Source organism: Eschrichtius robustus, chromosome 5 (genome assembly GCF_028021215.1).
Source record: "Eschrichtius robustus isolate mEscRob2 chromosome 5, mEscRob2.pri, whole genome shotgun sequence".
Taxonomy (NCBI): domain Eukaryota; kingdom Metazoa; phylum Chordata; class Mammalia; order Artiodactyla; family Eschrichtiidae; genus Eschrichtius; species Eschrichtius robustus.
The window spans coordinates 58,924,856-58,943,910 of record NC_090828.1 but is presented as its reverse complement, the minus strand read 5'-3'; the positions used below and the strand labels follow the sequence as shown (position 1 = coordinate 58,943,910).

Below are 19,055 nucleotides of genomic sequence, written 5' to 3'. Positions count from 1 at the left end.
ATAACAAACAGAAAACAAACAAGCACCTATTGTAAGTAGGAGAGAGAGTACAGACTCCCCACACTTCATTTCACACTGTGCAGGTTCTCCCCTTAGATCCAGGCTTCTCAGCCCTGGGTGGGGACACAGAAGGGCTTCAGCAGGTCCTTCAATCCATGAAACAGCAGGCAATTTTGAGTTTATGCTTATGAGCATTTTTATGGAGAGAAGGCCTTATATACCTTTATCTGACTCTCCAAGGGATCTATGTGTCAGAGATGTGAACAGACAGCAAAATGGACTCTAGTATGTGTCAAAGCTTGACCAATGAAGAGAAGTACAGGAGAAGTTCATTCACTCTTAAATAACTGCCCTTCTTGTTGGAATAATGGGCCCTCCTGCAGGAGATGGGAATTTAGTTCCCAGTTAAGACAGCAGAAATTCCCTTTCAGGAGATGGCAGGTAGAGTGGTGAGATGGAAGGTGAGTTAGTTGCCTATTCTTTATTAACTCGCTTGGGATCATTTCACTTCATTGGTTACTTAGTCTCCTCACTTGGGAACCGTGGACAGAAGTATGGGTCCCACTCTCCTCAGAGGTTACGTGAGGTCAAGAGGAAATCATGTGGGTTATGCGTCACTTCCAAGGTCAAAGCAGCCTGAGAGTTCTTAAGCTTTTGTTGGGCTCTCTTCATGTGCAGTTGGTTGTGACTTCTGGGCTGGCTGGGTCACAGGGGCACAACTCACCGCGCTCTGGCCATACCTGATCTGCCCGGTGGGTCCCTCACCGGAGGAGGGGGTCTCTCGCTGGGCGGGGGAGGAAGAGGGCCCGACCGCCCGGGTGAAGGTAAGGGAGGCGCAGATGACGAGGACGACGAGGACGACGAGAGGGACAGGTTCCGCTGGGGGAGCCTCGGGATTTCGTCGCCGACGCCACTGGACCCTGGGGGCACTGGGGGAGGGCCCGGCCTGCTGGGGGGCGGGGGCGGGGGCGGGGCCTGCGCGGAGGGGGAAGGCCGCGGGGTGGAGGGCACCGGGGGCTTGCTGTTCTGAGGGGGAGGCGGGGGGACGGCCTCCCTGTGGATGGAGGGCCTGCTGCCCACTGGAGGAGGCGGAGGAGGGGGTTTGTCATCCAAGGCCCTGCTCGGGGTAGGGGGGAGGGGAGGCCGGTTGGAGAAGGGCGAGGAGGAGCCTGACGGGGTCTGGCGGGTGGAGCCTCCACCGAAAGCAGCCCCTCGATTTCCGGGGAGAGGGGGAGGAGTCGGCCCGGGGCTGGGCTGCCTGGGGGCCCCGGGCACTAGGATGGACCCCCGGTTGTGCAGACTTGACTGAACGGGTCTTGGAGTATTAGGCACTGGAGGCGGAATGTTATCAGGCTTCGCGCCCACGTCGGGCCTCGGGGGAGGCATTCGGTTCCTCTGAGGTTCTGGAGGTCCGCTTCTGTGGCCTGGAGAAGGCACAGGGAACCTCCCTGGGCCACTTGGGGGGGAGAAAGGTTTGGCAGATGTGGGTCTTCCTCCTGGTGGCAAAATCGGGGGTCGGCTTCCTCCAGAATCTGAAGAACAGAAAAAAAAAAAAAAAAAAAAAAAAAAATCAGAAAGTTAGGAACCTTAAAGGAAATCAGAGAACTAGAGTAAATTGCCAGCTACTGGAAGCCCTTTCCTAGATGCTGTAAACGATAGGTAACTATTATTTATATAAACTAGGTTCTGTGTGTCCTTCCTGGAAGCAGAGGGACAGATCACAGCTCTCTGTTTCTCTTCTACTCCCAGATTCCACAACCCATCAGCTTTCAAAGGGATTCTGGAGAGCTCTCTTGGCATTCTGGATGGACAAGAACCAGGAGGAAGTTGGTAAGAGTTCTGGAGACATCCCCATTCATTACAAGAGGTGAGAACAGCATGGCATTGGTACATGGGATTTCTGCTAATGATTTTCTTTTCTCCCCATCACTATCCCTGTAACCCCACCCTGTACCTCTCAGGTTTGAAAAATAATTTAGCCATCTTAGATGAAGAAATTAGTTAGCCCAATATAAGTTTCTGTATGGGAGGGCTTGCCTAGAACCTTTAAAGATAAATTTCTAAGAGAGGATGGAAAAATATAGTGGAAGAGTTATGATTGAAATAAGAAACTGTCAAGGGAAAAAGAAACTGTCAAAGTTTAATTAGAAGAGTTGACACCAGTGGATGGTCTTAATCTACAAACAAGTAGGCAACTATACAACGTTTTTCCCTACTAGGTCAACTTCCACTTTAATACTGACAGGACAGAACAACCCTACTATTAATGCATAATTAATATTCAACTGCTTTGGTTCAACAAAGGGAAGAACTAAAGAGGAACCAAAGTTATGGAAAAACTCAAACCACCGCCCCAGAGTCTCTTGGAACCCAAACTAATTCTCAAAAAATGCTTAGTCTGAAAAAACTTCACCCAGTTCAACCATGAGCTAATTAATGTACCAAATATTTATTGAGTACCTGCTATACTATACGCCAGCCATTATTCTAGATGCTGGAGGCAGAGGAGTAAACAAAACAGAAAAGATCTGGCTCTCTTGTAGTTTACGTTCTTGTGGGGGAGATAAACTAAAAACCAGTAAACATAAATATTTTCAGATAGTTATAAGGACTAAAAAGAAACTAAAATAGGCTGATGAGATGAAGAATGCCCAGAGAGGCCAGGATAGATGGGGGTGGCCCTTCTGAGGATGTGACATTTGAGCTAAGGCCCGCCATGGAGAGGAGGAAGAGAAGTGCTTCAGTCAGAGGGCCAGCAGGTGCAAAGGCCCTGAGGTGGAAATGAGCTTCAAGTTAAAAAACCAAGGCTTTTATGTGCGTGGGGCACAGTGAGCATGGAGGAGAACCCTACGAAACGTAGCCTGAGTGGCCAGCAGGGGCCGGGTCATAAAGAGCCTTGTAGGCCAGAAGGCGTTCAGATTTTATCCAAGGCACAATGAGAGACATTTGGCTGGATTTATGAATAATGTGAACTCTAGAGAGAATTTTTTTATTTTGACTTTAGCACTAGAAATGAGCTATATTTTCCTTGACTGTGTGATATAGTTCTATGTCACCAACTTGTGATAAGTTTTACCTTCCAAGTTTGGATTAAAGGTGCAGTTACTATCCACATATACGTTACAGGGATGGGACCCATTATGCAGATAGTATACTATGCAAATACTATAGCATTTTGTGTACTAACTTAAATTCCATCTTCATTTCATTGTTTCACTTCCAGTTGTCTTTTGCCTGAATTTCTTCACCTACTGTTAAAGTACTGAATGTATGCATTTGTCAGTTGCCTCAAGTCCTTTCAGTGGGTTTTAAATAAACAAATTTAAATGCAGGCCTGGCAAGATAGAAGCTCTCATATTCTTGAGTCTCCTTCTATATGTTGACAATCCAAAACTAAAATAGCCAGGTAGCCCTGAAGATTCAGTGACTTTATCTTCATATGAATGTGACAATGTCACACTTTCCCAGGGGACATTTTAAAAGACCATAGAATTAGAAATAACATTCTTCTAACACAGTAAACATTAAAAAATAAAGTTTCATGGTGAAATTCCTTGAGCTGTCATAGTCAGGGGAGAGCCTCACACACTCTGTGAGGTTTTTTATTTAGGCATGACCAGGTTTAACTTTTTCCTCTGCCATCGTGTTCACAGACGATCCTGTAGGACTCATTTCCAAGGCTTCCTGCAGAGAATACTTAGAATCACTAGCTCTGAAATGCCAAATGTCTGTCAGGCAAAACACCTTTTTAGATTTTGTGAGAGATGTAATTATATTCCATATGACATGCTCCATTGTGTGTTTGAAAAGAGACATAAGTATTTACTACACTCGACAGGTGGGTCAGACTACCTCACAAAGAAAGCTGAATCTGCCAGGTCACCAGGCAGAGTTTCCAGGGGTGGCAAGTCCCATTTGCTCCTTCCTTTTCTTCCCGCTCTAGCTTACCCTTTAGAAAAGTACAAAAAAGTACAAGTTGCCCCAAGGACACTGGGCAAATATTTAACAGCTTGATGGAGCTGTCTGATCCTGAGTTAAAAAGAAAAAGAAGAAGAAAAAAAAGAGATGCTAAATAGAGTCCCTCTTTTTTTTAAAAATTATTTTATTTCTTTTATTTTTGGCTGCGTTGGGTCTTCGTTGCTGAGTGCGGGCTTCCTCTAGTTGTGGCGAGCGGGGCTACTCTTTGTTGCAGTGCACGGGCTTCACACTGCAGTGGCTTCTCTTGTTGCGGAGCACGGGCTCTAGGCGCGCAGGCTTCAGTAGTTGTGGCACGTGGGCTCAGTAGTTGTGGCTCGTGGGCTCTAGAGCACAGGCTCAGTAGTTGTGGCACACGGGCTTAGTTGCTCCGCGGCATGTGGGATCTTCCCGGACCAGGGCTTGAACCCGTGTCCCCTGCATTGGCAGGCGGATTCTTAACCACTGCGCCACCAGGGAAGTCCCTTGAGTCCCTCTTATAAAACAGTGTTAACATTTCAAGAAATCTAAAATGTTTCACAGGGCACAGTGCCTTAGAGGGGATGCCAAGTCTCAAAACCACCAGACTCAGCCTTGTCTACAGTAACTAAGAAAAGGAAACTCTCCTTACCACTTTCCCTGTTGGCTGTGGATCTCAGCTTTGGCATCCCAGCCTGGAACAGTCCTCCCAAACCGGGTGGTCCACCCCCTCCAAAACTTCCACCGCCGCCTCCGCCACCACCACCAGCTCCTTTAGGTTCTGCAGAAGGAAGAAAACACAGTCTTTACACATGTATGAAGACACCACCAGAGAACTTCACCAGTCCTCGCCCAAGTAAACAATCACGATACAACAGGGAGCTGGCAGAACCTAAGCCCATGGTGGACACCTGGAATTTCATTAAAGGGTAGAACTTTAAGGATTCACCCTATCCCCCGTCAGAAAAGCAGAGGGTTCTTTCTACTCCAGGGCAGTCGCAAGCCCAGTGGTAGAAGAATCAGTAATAGATAATGACTTTCCCCCGCTTGGCTGGCTGCCACATGAGTTAATATCTATTGTGTATCATAGGATTTGGTAAATAAAAGTATCTTCAAAGAAAGAAAGTCTTAAGGGAGGAGGAGAGACAATAAAAGGTGAGAAGAAAGGAAGTAGTAAAAATAAAGGAGAAGAAAATAAAATATCCCATAATTTTGCTTCATTGAAATACCCACTGTTTTGGTGTATTTTTCCCTGCCAGGTTTTGGTTTTTTTTCATTTTACATATTTTTTCTTATGACCAAATTCACTACATAGTTTTTAGCCTGCTTTTTTCAGTCAGTACTTTGTTAGCATTTCCCATGTCACTAAATATTTTTTGAAAACATGAGTTTAAAGGATTGCATTGTGTTTTAGAACACTGAATGTACTGTAATTTATTTATCCATCTACCTATTTGATGGCCTTCCAGGTTGATTTCAATTTTTTAATATCATAAAACCCAACAGTAGACTTTAACATTTTTAAAATTCTTTGCAACTTGAGACGATGCAAAGATTTTGTTTTATTTTGCATTTGTTGCCAAAAAATTGTGAAAGATTTCAAAATAGGCAAACAAGAAAACAAAAAAAGAAAGGAAGAAGAAGAAAGAAAAAGATTACTAAGTATCCAGTCTAGCCTTCTGGGTTATTTCCCATTGCCTTTGAGCTAGTCTGCAACTCTATTAAATTGTACAAAACTGATAATGCAAATGATATTTGTCCATAGAAATGCATATTGGTTGTGTTCAGTGTAATGCAATTGATTGACCCGTTTTGCACCTATTTGTAAATTCATTTCAACACTCACCTGCCTACATATGTGTGGTACTTTGAATTCTCCTTTGAATTGATAACATTATATTGGTTCCCTCATTAATTAATGAGCTAAATAAAATCTTTGATATATGTTTATTTTATATCTGTATTAGAGCCATGATTATACCCTCTTTAAAAAATTGTCTCTTAACAATTTATGTGTGTATATATGTTTTATGAGGTTAAGTACTGTTTAAAGTTCTACCCCTGGAAAACCTTGTTGAGTCTTTGGTAAGTATTACATGAGTTCTACAAATTAATCTGGGAGAACTGACACTTTCATGATATTTAGACTTTATGGAACCATGGTATATTTTCCCATGTCTTCTGATTTATTCAGTAAAGTTTTGTAATTTTCATGATACGGGTCATCCATAGTTCTTTTAGGGTCACTTCAAATACATTTTTGTTTGTTGAAATTATGAAAGGAATGTTTTTCCTACTATATTTTGGATTTGGTTATTATTGGCATCAGGAAATTTCATTTGATATCTAATAAATCACTTTCCTGCATTTTCAGAATTAAAATTTATTTTTTACCTTGGATTTTCTAGTAGACAAATGCTCTGCAAATAATAAAGGTTGTACGCCTTCTTTTCTAAGAGTTGTGTATCTTATTTCTGTTTTATATAAGAAATTATTTTGATGACTGAGCTTCCATAACAGTGTAAGTTATTAATGTTTTATTAATTTAAAGACAATTTATTTTAAAATAATTATAAAGAATAAATATACATTTATATGTTTATCTTAAAAATAAATTATTAACGTTATTAGTATTTTAAAAATAAAGGAAATCATATTTTGATTTTAATGAGAATGCCTCTAATGTTTCAAAGTTACATTTTTAAAAAAATTTATTTATTTGTTTATTTTTGGCTGCATTGGGTCTTTGTTGCTGAGCGCGGGCTTTCTCTAGTTGTGGCAAGCGGGGGCTACTCTTTGTTGCGGTGCACGGGCTTCTCATTGGGGTGGCTTCTCTTGTTGCGGAGCACAGGCTCTAGGCGCACGGGCTTCAGTAGTTGTAGCTTGCAGGCTCTAGAGCACAGGCTCGGTAGTTGTGGCGCACGGGCTTAGTTGTTCGGCGGCATGTGGGGCCTTCCTGGATCAGGGCTCGAACTCGTGTCCCCTGCATTGGCTGGCGGATTCTTAACCACTGCACCACCAGGGAAGCCCCCAAGTTACATACTGACTGTTGGTTTGAAATAACTTTTTTCTTTCTAAGTATTCGTGGTTAGCAAGGATCCTTCCACTCTGGGTTTTTAAGACTTTCTTATGGCATGGAATTTTATCAAATGCCTATCCAGGATCTACTGAGATCATTATATGGTTTTCCTTATTTGATATGATGGATATATAGACTTTCTAACATTAAAAATGAGACAAACTCTGGATTTGGTGAATTATTTTTTTAATATACTATTGAATTAGAGTTTTTGGATTTTTAGTTAGTATCCTCTCGTCTATGATCATAAGTTGTCTATAGTAGGGTTTCCTAGCCTTGGAACTACGGACATTTTGGGTCAGATAATTCTTTGTGGTGGGTGACCATCTTGTTCCCTGTAGAATGTTTACAGCATCCCTGGCCTCTACCCACTAGGTGTCAGTAGGAACCCTCCCTCACCAAGTTGTGATAACTAAAAATGCCTCCAGGCATTGCCACGTGTCCCCTGAGACACTGATACACCAGCTTTCTTTCTGTATATATGCTGCCTTTGTCATGTTTTGATATTAAGACCATGCCAATCTCATTATACCTAACAGATAGCTTTCCATGTCTTCCTACATTTAGGAATGATTTATATAGCATTTGAATTTGTTGTTTCTTAAAATCTGAAATAATTTTCTGATAAAATCATCTGGCTCTAAAGCTTTTTAGAGGAAAAGTAATTTGATAAAGTTTTCAACTTTTTCCTTGCTCACTGAAGCTTCATGAATGATTTTTGATAAATCTGTACTTTTCTTAAAAAGTTAAATTCTTTAAGATTTCAAAATGTTTTAGCATATAACTTCATTGTAGCATCCTTAATTTTAGAAAATCTGCTTTGAATCTTTTACTTAATCTGCTTTCTGAGCTCTATTTATTCATTTGTGTTTTCTTTTTTTCTGGATTAGATTGATCATAAGTCTGTGTCAGCTCTCTATCTTTTCTAGGTGTGGAACTTTCTGGGATACTCTGGGAACTCTGCTGACAGAAGAAACAATCTGATACTGAACTCACAAGAATTACTTCGCCTAGTACGATATATCAAATTAGAATAACAATTTCTGGAAGTGTATGCAAAATTGCTTCCATATAAAATTTAAAAGTTTTACTAATTTTAATTATTGCCAATAATATTAATAATGCCCTTGTCATCAAAACGTTATTCGTTGATGAACGATACATTCTGGAATACTGCATTTCGTAAGACACCTTTACCTGGTATTGAACATTCAAAGAGATCGATGAACTTGTTCTATCAGACATCGTCCACTAGTGTTCTTAACTTGCAGCAGTTGTACAGCTTTCCGATAGAGAAGCTATACTAGTTGAGGATAGCTAACTGGCTCCAGGTCACTCTGCTAACAATTAAATTGGAGGACAAAGCTGACCTCAAGAGTTATATCATGTATAACCATGGTCAACATTTTGACATAGAACCCAGGGAGGTTTCACCTGCAAACAAATACAAAACCATGGATGGACTTTGCCACTTGCAAAGAGCTTCTAACAAACAACAGTGTTAGTGTCCGGTTAAGTGCATGGACAACAAGGGCATGCATTGGGTTGCATCTGGTGTCCACAAAGCAAAGTGCATTCTTAAACATCACTGAGCAGATGGGAGGGAGAACTAACACTCTTTTCCATTTAACGAGAGAAGTGTATCTTCTTGAAGAATATAATGAACTTCCACTAGTGGATTCAGGACTAGGCCCCAGACTGTCCATTCTCCTTCAACATCTAGGGAATTCTCCAGAGCCTAGGCTCCCCCTCAGAGTGGAGAGAACCACTGGGCTCTGGTCTAGAGGTTGGCAGTTTGTGGAGTTCCTCTGGCCCCATCCCAGGCACCACGATTCAATGGCTATTGGACCAAAGCTCCCCAGAAAGAAGTGACTGGGCTGGGCAACCCCAGGGAGAACCTTGTGACACAGATCAGGAAAACTAAGCGATTGATTATACAATAACCACACCATTTTGTGGGCATTTTGACCCAGAGGTAAGACTTCATCAAAAGTCAAAGACCCCCTAGTTCCACTGAGGTGTGGTGCATTCCATCTGCACCACCTTGCCCGGTAACAGAGCAAAACTCAAAGGCCTTTGTCTTGGTCTTCCTCTTTTCCACCTTCCTCCCACACCAATGTTCTCACCTAACGCTGATCTTTCTCTTCTACTCGTTAGGCACTTTTCCTAGAAATTCCTCCACTTGGCTAAAATCCTACATCGTTATTCACTTGTCTACAAAGCTCCCTCTGGTGAGTTTAGGACAGTCTAATTCCTGTTGAGTCCAAGTGGCATCTGTGGTTGAGGATGAATTCTGGGCACATCTGGCTGGCAGTGGAAACGTGTGAGGAGTGTGAGGTGATAGTCTTGAGGCCCGATAATTAACTTCCGGTAGATCTAGCCATCTGTAATGTTTCATTCTGTTGTAAATGTTAATAAGTAGCCCTGTATGGTGGGTACTTGTTTGTTTATACATACCCTGCCTTGTTCCAGAAAGTATCTCAGATTTATGATGGGTCAATAAGCAAAGCTGTGATCTCATTTCCTCTCTCTCCAACCCCCTAATAAATAATCATAACTAGACTTGAATTATACATTCCAGGCAACAAAACACTTTCATAAGCATTGTCTCATTGGCTGCTCACAACAAACTTGTGAGGGCAGTAGAACAGGTATTATCTCCATTTTACAAATTGAAGACAAAGGGTTGGAGATGGTCAGGGCTCGAACCTACATCCTTTGATTCCAAGACTAGGGCTCTTTCCATATTTCATGCTGCCTTTTGCTCTGTGGTAAGATGAACAAAGGGTTAATTTCCAGAAAGTGCTGTAAAGAGTTGTGAATAATTCAGAGAATTGCTGCTGTGTGTGTCTTGGACAAAGAATTATTATACTGGCTTCCTGCAGCATTAGAGGGAACCCAAGCCAGAGCCATGGCCTACAATGAGTGATACAGTCCCTTATTCTGCTAGCTTTGCAGCTGTTGTTAACCAAAAAAAAAAAAAAAATTTTTTTTTGGTGGGAAGAGTAGAGTTGATTGTTAGGTCATAAACCATTTATCTCCATGGAAAATAACTTTTTTCACTTACTGTCCAATATCGGTGCACTTCTGTCATTGGTGACTGTCTTCTTTAGTTTCTTCCCTTTGCTGATGTCAGAGAGAAGAGCATTTCTCCCAGCCTGCTCTGACTTACTCAAGGCAGGCTTTTCTGTATTGGCCTGAAAGGAAACACGCAAACTCGTATTCATCTTTTGAATTAAAATCATGTACTACAACACGCGGTGGGGACAGCTAGCGTATTGGGAGCTTGTTATTAAGATTCTTGGCAATAGGCCGTAAATTCTCTACAAGTTTTAGACCCGATGTCACTCTTTTTAAGACCCAGACATTTGGGAGCAGATGCAGCAATAAATTACATTCATTTTTAATGCAGGAAGAGTCACTCCCTGATAAAAGTCTCTGCAAATTCAGACCACAATCTGGCCGTAACCAACAGAGCAAGGGGTGGATGGCTAGAAACGAGTAGGGAATTTTAAGTCTGAAAGGAATTTGCAGGATACTGTGAGGCTTCATCCTCTAGAATGTTCTCTGAAGAACATCTCTTTGTCTTTTGGAACTAACCTGGTGCAAGAGGAAAATTGTCTTTATCAAAAAGGGTCAGCTGTATTTTTTTTTAATCCACCAAAATTTTAGAAAATAATTCCCTCCGGTTACACTGACAAGAGAGTTTTTTCTTTTTAATTTAAGGCAGATTGGAGGTATAATTTACAAGTAGTAAAATCACCCTTTTAGTGTACAGTCCTGTGAATTCTGACAAACATATACAATCGTGTAGCCACCGCCACAATCAAGATATACAACATTTCCATTACCCCCCAAACTCCCTTCATGTTCCTCTGGCCTAAGGTGTTCCTGATGTTTAATCCCTTTTTAAAATTTTTTTATTTTTAAATTCTTTTCCATTATGGTTTATTATAAGATATTGAACATAGTTCCCTAATCCCTTTGAAAGCTTAGCCCACAGAGACAGCACAGCTGACAAAGGTGCTGCTTTAAAACCTCTGGGGGGACTTCCCTGGCGGTCCAGTGGTCAAGACTCCGTGCTTCCACTGCAGGGGTGTGGGGTTGATCCCTGGTCGGGGAGCTAAGATCCCACAAGCTGTGAGGAGCAGCCAAAACATAAAAAATAACCTTTGGGTATTTTCTATAATTTCAGAGTTCCTGGGAAAGATTCTTCCTGTGAAATTGGGATTTTGTTTTTTCAGGGTTCTTTTAGGGAGTGGGAACACTAAGAGGCCAGCAAATGGACTCGGAAGTAGGCGTGTACCCGTGTCTGTCACACTTGGAAACTGGCTCGGTCTGGCCTGGTCCCGGGGACAGTCGTCTTCCCCAAACCCAGTGGTACTTCTGGCAGCCGTGAGAGTCCTTTGAGGCTCGCCCCAGCCCTTCTGAAAGGCTCTGATTTCACAGATGCCAGCAAGGGCCACAAGGAGTAAACCTGGGCAAGTTTAGCTTGATACCTGACCCAGCTATTTATTATAGTTAGAGGCAGAGGGAGAGCTAAGAAAAAACCCTGAAGCAGGCTAAACAGAATCTCTGTGTATGAAGCTGAAAGGGTCTTAATTAAATTATAAAGTAGTACTTGCTCACGATAATAACGGCTAACATTTATATTGCTTTTACTATGGGTCAGGCACCGTTTTTAGCATTTTATGTATACTAATTCATCAACGCTGGGAGTCATGACTTCCATTTTAGAGTCAGGGAAACTGAGGCACAGGGAAGTTAACTCATCAACCCGGTTACCCAGCTGGTAAGAGGAGGAGCTCGGATTCAAAGCCTGGCAGCCTGACTCCGGAGCCTTCCCTATAACCTGACAGAAGGATAAACGCGGGGTCTAGAATGCCCCTTCCCGGAAATGGGGAGGTGTTAAAGAGTACAAACTTGCAACTAAAACATGAATAAGTTCTGGAGATCTAATGTACAGCATAGTGATTATAGTTAACAATGCTATATTATATACTTCAAAGCTGTTAAGAGACCAGAACTTAAATGTTCTCACCACAAAAAAGAAATGATAATTATGTGAAGTGATAGAGGCATTAGCTAAAACTATGGTGGTAATTATAATACATAAATGTATCAAATCAGTGTGCTGTCTACCTTAAACTTATACAATGTTATATGTCAATTATATCTCAGTTGAAAAAAAATTAATAAATAAAATGCCCTTTTCCCACTGGCCTCCACCCCTCCTCTGAAGCAAGCCTGTTAAGAGCTTCTTGGCAGTCAGTTCCAGAAAGGCTCTTTGCATATACAGTTCGCTTTTGCTAATGGGATCATCCTCTATTGCTCTGAAACTTGTTTTTATAACTTAACAACGTGCTTTGGACATCTTAGAAAGAGCTTTTTGAATTACCTATTGTCTTCGTTATAAGGATGAAAAAACCTGAGGCGTCGAGAGGTTAAGTGCCGTGTCCACGTTGGTTCTCTTCACGGTTTTGGACCAGCAGCCCTCCCTGGCCTCCTGTTCTGCCTCAAAATTTATTTTGACACCTGACCTCCTTGGGTGCTGACTTATCTCTTGACTGTGCTGTTCCACTGGATGGTGTCCTACGATGGCCACCAACCTTTCCCTTTTCTCGTCTCTATATCCTGTCTCTCTAGGATCTTGCTTTTAGTCAGGTAATAATGGATAGAAATGAGTGGATAGGATAAACCAGGGTGTCCCATACTTCAGCCATTCTGGTACAACTTTTGTGACTTTTGTCATCTTCTCATGCTACCTGTGTTATTATTTAATATTTTTCATTAAGTCAATTCACTATATTATTTACTATACTATTTCTCAGTGAACATTTTCTTTTAAATTAACTCAATATTAAACCCTGGGTGTGCTAGTTACAACTTTTAGAATACATATTAATCACATGAGCATTAAAATTAAAAAAAAAAAATCAAGGCACATACAACTCAGTGATGGTGCAAAACCTATACTTTTGGGGAAATATAAACTAGTCCTTCTATGTTAGCCAGATCACAGCTTTTCAAACTTATCTAAGGGAAGGACGAATTTTTAAGAAAAAAATTTCCAATCCATCATGGACCAATATTTTGTAAAATAACAATGACTTATTAGAAAAATGAATCAGTTTAAAAAAGACACACAAAATACAATCGTAGAAACAATAGACATAACACCACTCTCAGATTGCTATAAGTGTTTCTAAGCGCTTACTCTAAATTTCTGTACTTATTTTTTGGGGACTTTAACCAGGAGTTGGAGGATCACACTTGGAACAGCAACGAGCTAATCAATGGTCTGTTCTTCCAACTAGGTTCCAGCCTTAGATGGGTTATAAAAAATGAGTACCATGGAAGCCTAGCCAAGAGACTTCTCCTCTCTGAGCTCCAGTTTCCCCAAGTGAAAAGTGAAGGGCCCATCACTGGGAGGCTCTTTAGCAGCGAAGGCTTCACATACTGGGGGGGCGCGTCTGGGAAACCTTCCGTATCACTGCGGGGAGGGCTGCCGGCTTCCTGGAAGAGGGTGCACTAACTTCTGAGGACAGGTCCATCAGGGGACCAGGATGAGCCCAGAGAAGAAATTCCTTAGGAAAGTACACATGGAAATGCGAGGATGGATTTAAAGGGCGAAGTAAGTGTGTGTGGGGGGGGCGGAGTGGAAGATGGGGGTTATTTGTCAAAAACAGAGTGGGAAGAAAGATGGCGAAAGGCAGAGAAAAAGAAAGTGAGCCTGGAGGACACTTTAATGGATGCATTTTCAGACAGACAGACTGGGTCTCTGGACTATCCTGCCCAGATGTTAAAGGCTAGAAGCTGAAAACAGTGCAGGCTGGGCAGAACCGCTCCTGCCAACCGTCTTGGGCCAGCGTGTTCAAATGAACAGGACGTGTCTCCTTGATGGACGAGGCAGAGGGAACCTAACTAATCCACATTCCACGCGTTTCCTACGCATCACATGAGACCTTAGACTACAAAACATTTTCGTATTGTTATCTGCTGCATCTCAGGCTCTGGCTTACTCCAGCACCTGGAAAGCTTACCGTATCATTCATATTTAAGCCAGAATGTGAATACACTGAAAACAAATACATGTGTGCCAGGTTCAAGTTTGTTTAGCTTGCTTCGTGCATGGGCCGTGGATGGGGAGAACCACTCACCAGAGCAAACGTGGGCGGTGGCGGGGGTGCTGGAGGGGGTGGTACGGGCATCCTGGACAGTTACGCTTTCAGCAGTCTGGCTGACAAATCTGTAAAAACGAAAAGAAACAAAGCACCATCATGTATTAGACTTCTTAGTAATACTCCATCCTAATCTTCCTTCCCGCTTTCCCATCAAAGTGGCAGCTATTCACGAAGCCCAACTTTTATAAGAGGTGGAATTCCTTTACGGCATGGCTAGGATGTTACTATTCTGGAAGGAGGTCAGCAGGGGAAGCTTCTCAGCCAAAGTGCCTGGAGATACTGGAAGCAAAATCCAGTGCCTCATGCTGCTCAATCCCACCACCACCAAAGCAGGTCGGGGGAAGGACCCTGGCCTGCCGCCCGAGTAAGCTGGGAGGTTATTAGGAAACTGCTAGAAATGTATCCTGGCCAAGTCCGATGTTCAAGTGGCTACTCTTCCTCACTCATCTCCATGGCGCAGTCCTCTCCCGAGCTCCCGCCCCCCGCCCACTCCGTGCCCTCGCTTTTCTTCTCCGACATTCCTGACATATCTTCTCCACTCCGCTGCTTTTCTTCTCTGAGATTCCTGACATCTGTCTAGGTCTGGGTAGCACCCAGGAATGCAAAGATGAATCTATATTTCTATACTTGCCCTCAAAGTTCTTACAGTCTCCGGGGAAAGGAGATGGGGATACGGGAAGATAAGATGGGCAAGGAGGCTGGATTCCTACCTCTATGCTACTTGGCATTTCCTTACAGGATCCAAGTGGAAAAAAAGAGGGGAAAAAGGACTTCCCTGGTGGCACAGTGGTTAAAAATCCACCTGCCAATGCAGGGGACACGGGTTCGAGCCCTGGTCTGGGAAGATCCCACATACTGCGGAGCAGGTAAGCCCATGCGCCACAACTACTGAGCCTGTGCTCTAGAGCCCGTGAGCCACAACTACTGAGCCCGCGAGCCACAACTACTGAAGCCCACGTGCCTGGAGCCCGTGCCTTGCAACAAGAGAAGCCACCGCAATGAGAAGCCCGCGCACCGCAACGAAGAGTAGCCCCCGCTTGCTGCAACTAGAGAAAGCCCGTGCACAGCAACAAAGACCCAATGCAGCCTAAATAAATAAATAAATAAATAAAACCTTACTTTAAAAAAAAAAAAAGGGAAAAAAGAGAGGAGGAATCAAACCTCTGACTCTGGGCTGTTTACTACAAATAGGCTTCCTTAGAAAGGCTTTCTGCAGAGTCTGATTGCTCTGGGGACAAAGGGAAGGCCAGACTCCGTGGCAGTGAGACAGCGCAGGGAAGCCCTGGTGGGTAGCAGCGGCGAAGGGGGCAGCCTGGGAAACATCAGGGGCTGAAGAAACGATGGCGAGGACGTGCCCCCAGAGTTGTGCCAGCAATGAACCCCGTCTCCCTTTCCCCCAGTCCTCGGAGTCCCATCCCTGGGTCTGAGCAGAAGCCCCAGGCCGCAGCCCTCACCCACGTACTCACCCCTCAGTATCCCAGCGTCTCCCACCCAGAGCTTGCTACTCCTGGATCAGCAGGGCTCCCGGATTGGAGCGGGGCATCACCCAGAGCTGTTAGAAACATCAAATCTCAGCCCCTCTGCCTGCACTGAATTTGTTCCAGCATTTTAACAAGATCCCTGGGTGATTCATATGCATTCGAGAAGCCTGGTGGTAGAGCCTTAAACCAAGTGAGCAGCCTGGAACACTGACCACCTGAATAACATTGTTTCTGTGGAACATGTGTCCTGAATTTCAAACCTCAGAATTATCTTCTATTTTCAATAGTCTCTTAATTGCAGAAAACAACCTCTTAGAATTTAAAGTATTAGGGAATTCCCTGGCGGTCCAGTGGTTAGGACTCTGCACTTCCACTGTCGGGGGCCCAGGTTCGATCCCTGGTCGGGAAACCAGGACCCCACAAGCCATGTGGCACGGCCAAAAGAAAAAATAATTTAAAGTATTAACTTAGTTCAACCACTGAAAGTTAATGTGGAAAACTTATACCTTGAAACAAATACAGATGACCCTTGAACAACGGGTCCACTCAGATGTGGATTGTTTTCGGTAGTAAACATTATAGTATTATACCATCCATGGGTAGTTGAATCCGAGGATGCGGAATCCGGGTGCAGAGGACCCGTGGATACGGAGGGCTGATTGCGTGCAGAGGGTCGGCGCCCCTAACCCCCGCATCGTTCAAGGGTCAGCTGTTACTTTCTATAGAAGTTTTGCTGGATGGCTTGCTTTCTGTGACAGAAACGGAATGGAAAAGCTAAGAGGACGTGGCCAAACTTGTCAAAGCTACTGGAAGACAGGAATCAAGAGAGCTTCTGACAGTTCTATTCTGAGTGCCATCTAGAAAATGAAATTTAAAAAACTCTAAAGCAGCAAGAGCTGCTCTCATCTATTAACAGTCAATTGGATGATAAAGGGCTCTTTATTTCTGTCGTCTTGAATACTTATGACCACACAGCAAACTAGCATAATTCCACTCATTTTACAGAGGAGGACGCTGGGACTCAGAGAAATTAATAACTTGCTAAAAGACCCGTGAAAGTCATTCACATCAAGTCCTTTTGATCCCTGCTCTTCTTAGATAAGCATTTTTAGGCAGGTAAAGGGCTAACTAGTACTGCAGCTCACCTGTAAACTCGGTCAGAATCTGGTTTTCAATAAGAGCCTGTCTCAGACAGGGGTTCTTTTAAAATCTGTTCCTTACATTGGTCTTTTCTGGGTGACACCAATCGGTCTCCCGTGGGGCTACACAGGCAGTGTAATAAGGAGGGCTGGGGGCCTGTGTTTGGAGGCCTATGAAGGGGGTGCTCCAGCTGCAGGGGCACCTCCAGAAGCCTCAGGGTTGTGTCCCAGGACCAGGAGGAAGGACGGGGATCTGAAACGGGATGCAGGCCCAACTAACTGTCAGAGCTGCTATGGCCAAAGCAATGGTCTGAACAGAGCTGGAGGAGGCGGCCAACCAAGGAAGGGGTGGCCGGGTCCCCCCAGAGGGCCCGGGAGACGGGCTCCATGGGACAGACCGTCCGCGTGCTTGGTGGATGAAAGGCCCCTCAACACTCCACTGCGTCAGGTCCTACGCTCACCAGCTAACCTGCCATCCTGTTATCCTAATACTGAGGAAGAAGTGGATTCTGATCAGCTACCGCGAACCTCTTACGGGTTTGGTTCTCATAAGCCAGTCTCTGGTTGCAAAGATCAAATTGAACTTCTGTACGCCTCAGGGGCCAGATGATGGAACAGGGCCGCTCTCAGGGGACTGCCACCCTGTGAGGCCTCTTTAATCCAAGTAGTTTACAGTTTTCTGTCGTTGCTATCATGGTTCTCTCTGTGCATTAATAAATAAACCTCCGGAGCACAGAGGCTGGGCCTCCCCCCGCCCCGCCACCTCCGATGAACAACGGGGAGAGGATCTGCGGGTGGGCGCTCTCACCTTTCCCAGGCTAAGCTCTCCTTCCTCTCCACTGCTACTACTCCCCCTGCCCCCATCCCTCGCTCTCCTCCAGACAAACTACTCCCACCCCCACCTCCACACTGAAAGGTGATTCCAGAGGCCTCCATGGTCTCTTGGCTTCTTGCTAGCTGAACAGCGGCTGGTCTGGACTTGTCCAGGCTGGGCCTTGAGGGAAGTTTGTGAGAAACCCCAGAGTCTGATCCTGCCACCCCAGCACACGGGTCAAAGAAGACCAACCTCATGCCCCCCGACACCGGGCCCCCAGCAGGCCCCCTTCTCGGCTGTCTTACCACCAGACCGTGAACTCCATCCGGTCTTCCCAATACATGGCACAAAGCAGGGTTCTCTCTAAATATGTGGGAATGGAAGAGCCAGGTATCACACAAACAAGCCATGTGCTGGTCGTTGGAACGGCTCCCAGCATCAGCCCTGGGCATCCCAAGGCCTGGGCAAAGAACCAGTCCCATGGCAGAGGGGCTGGCTAGCTTTAAGCCTGGGCGCTTGCTTTCCTGACTTCATCAGGGGAGTAGAGCCCAAGGCCTTGGGAGAGCAGGGACTTCCCTGGTCTCCTGGAGTTGAGAGCCCACGTCAGAAGCAAGACTGGGCCTGACTGTAGGGCCTCAAGAGCAGCCTAGATCCTAACGGACAGGCCTTCCTAGCCTGGATCTTCACATCCACAAGGTCTGTGGACAGAATTCAGGGGTTCATGAACTTGGATGAAAAAAAGGACATATTAATTTCCCCTAAACTCTAACTACAATGTAGTACTTCCTTCAATTATGAATACAGGCCACAAACCACACCTGAAACCTTTTCACCAACAGCTTTTCACATGATATTTTCACATCATATTCTCACATCATATTAAAATTGTTGCAGATCTCTTTTGAAGTTGTGGCAATGTCTGCTGCTAGATCTTGTATCTATTTCACTGTAACTAGTTGCCTTGGTAATCCTCTGTATTTTGTTTTATGCATTTAACAACAGTCAGAGAAGCAGTCTGACGTTTTTGGGCTTTACCAGATACTAGCGTGGCCTATGAATGAAAAAGTTTAGAATCCCTGTGAGAACGTGAGTCCTGGGTCAGAAGAACATGATTTTGAAACTCTGCTCTGCTGCTGATAACCTGGGATAAGACTAAGCTCTCTGAGCCTCCCCTTCCCATCTGTTAAATGGGTGTACAAGGCGGATGAAATGAAACAGTACAGCAGGCCCGGGTAGTGTAAGCAATCAACAGACGGGTCCAGAGCTGTAGTTCCTGAGGTGAGCACGCGCCCTGCTGGTGTGAGTACCGCTCGAGCACCTGGCAGAGGACGGCCTGGTCTGGTGACTGAGCTGAGGCCCTGGCTTTGCCCAGAGTCCTGTGTGGGCGGGGCTGCCCCCCTGGGAATGAGGCAGCCTGAGGGCTTG

The 19,055-nt window shown here is 44.4% G+C and overlaps 1 protein-coding gene across 3 annotated transcripts in view; it reads right to left on the bottom strand.

The window, feature by feature from the left end:
• Nucleotides 1-19,055, bottom strand: part of WIPF1 (WAS/WASL interacting protein family member 1) — a 120,006-nt gene that overhangs the window by 10,468 nt on the left and 90,483 nt on the right. For all 3 annotated transcript variants that reach the window (XM_068544889.1, XM_068544890.1, XM_068544888.1), the window contains 4 exons: nt 14,173-14,261; nt 10,080-10,209; nt 4,586-4,714; nt 741-1,532 (listed from right to left, as the gene is read on the bottom strand). In XM_068544889.1, the coding sequence (XP_068400990.1) occupies nt 741-1,532; nt 4,586-4,714; nt 10,080-10,209; nt 14,173-14,223 (1,102 nt within the window). In that variant the 5' untranslated portion in view covers nt 14,224-14,261. The remainder of the gene's footprint in view (nt 1-740; nt 1,533-4,585; nt 4,715-10,079; nt 10,210-14,172; nt 14,262-19,055) is intronic.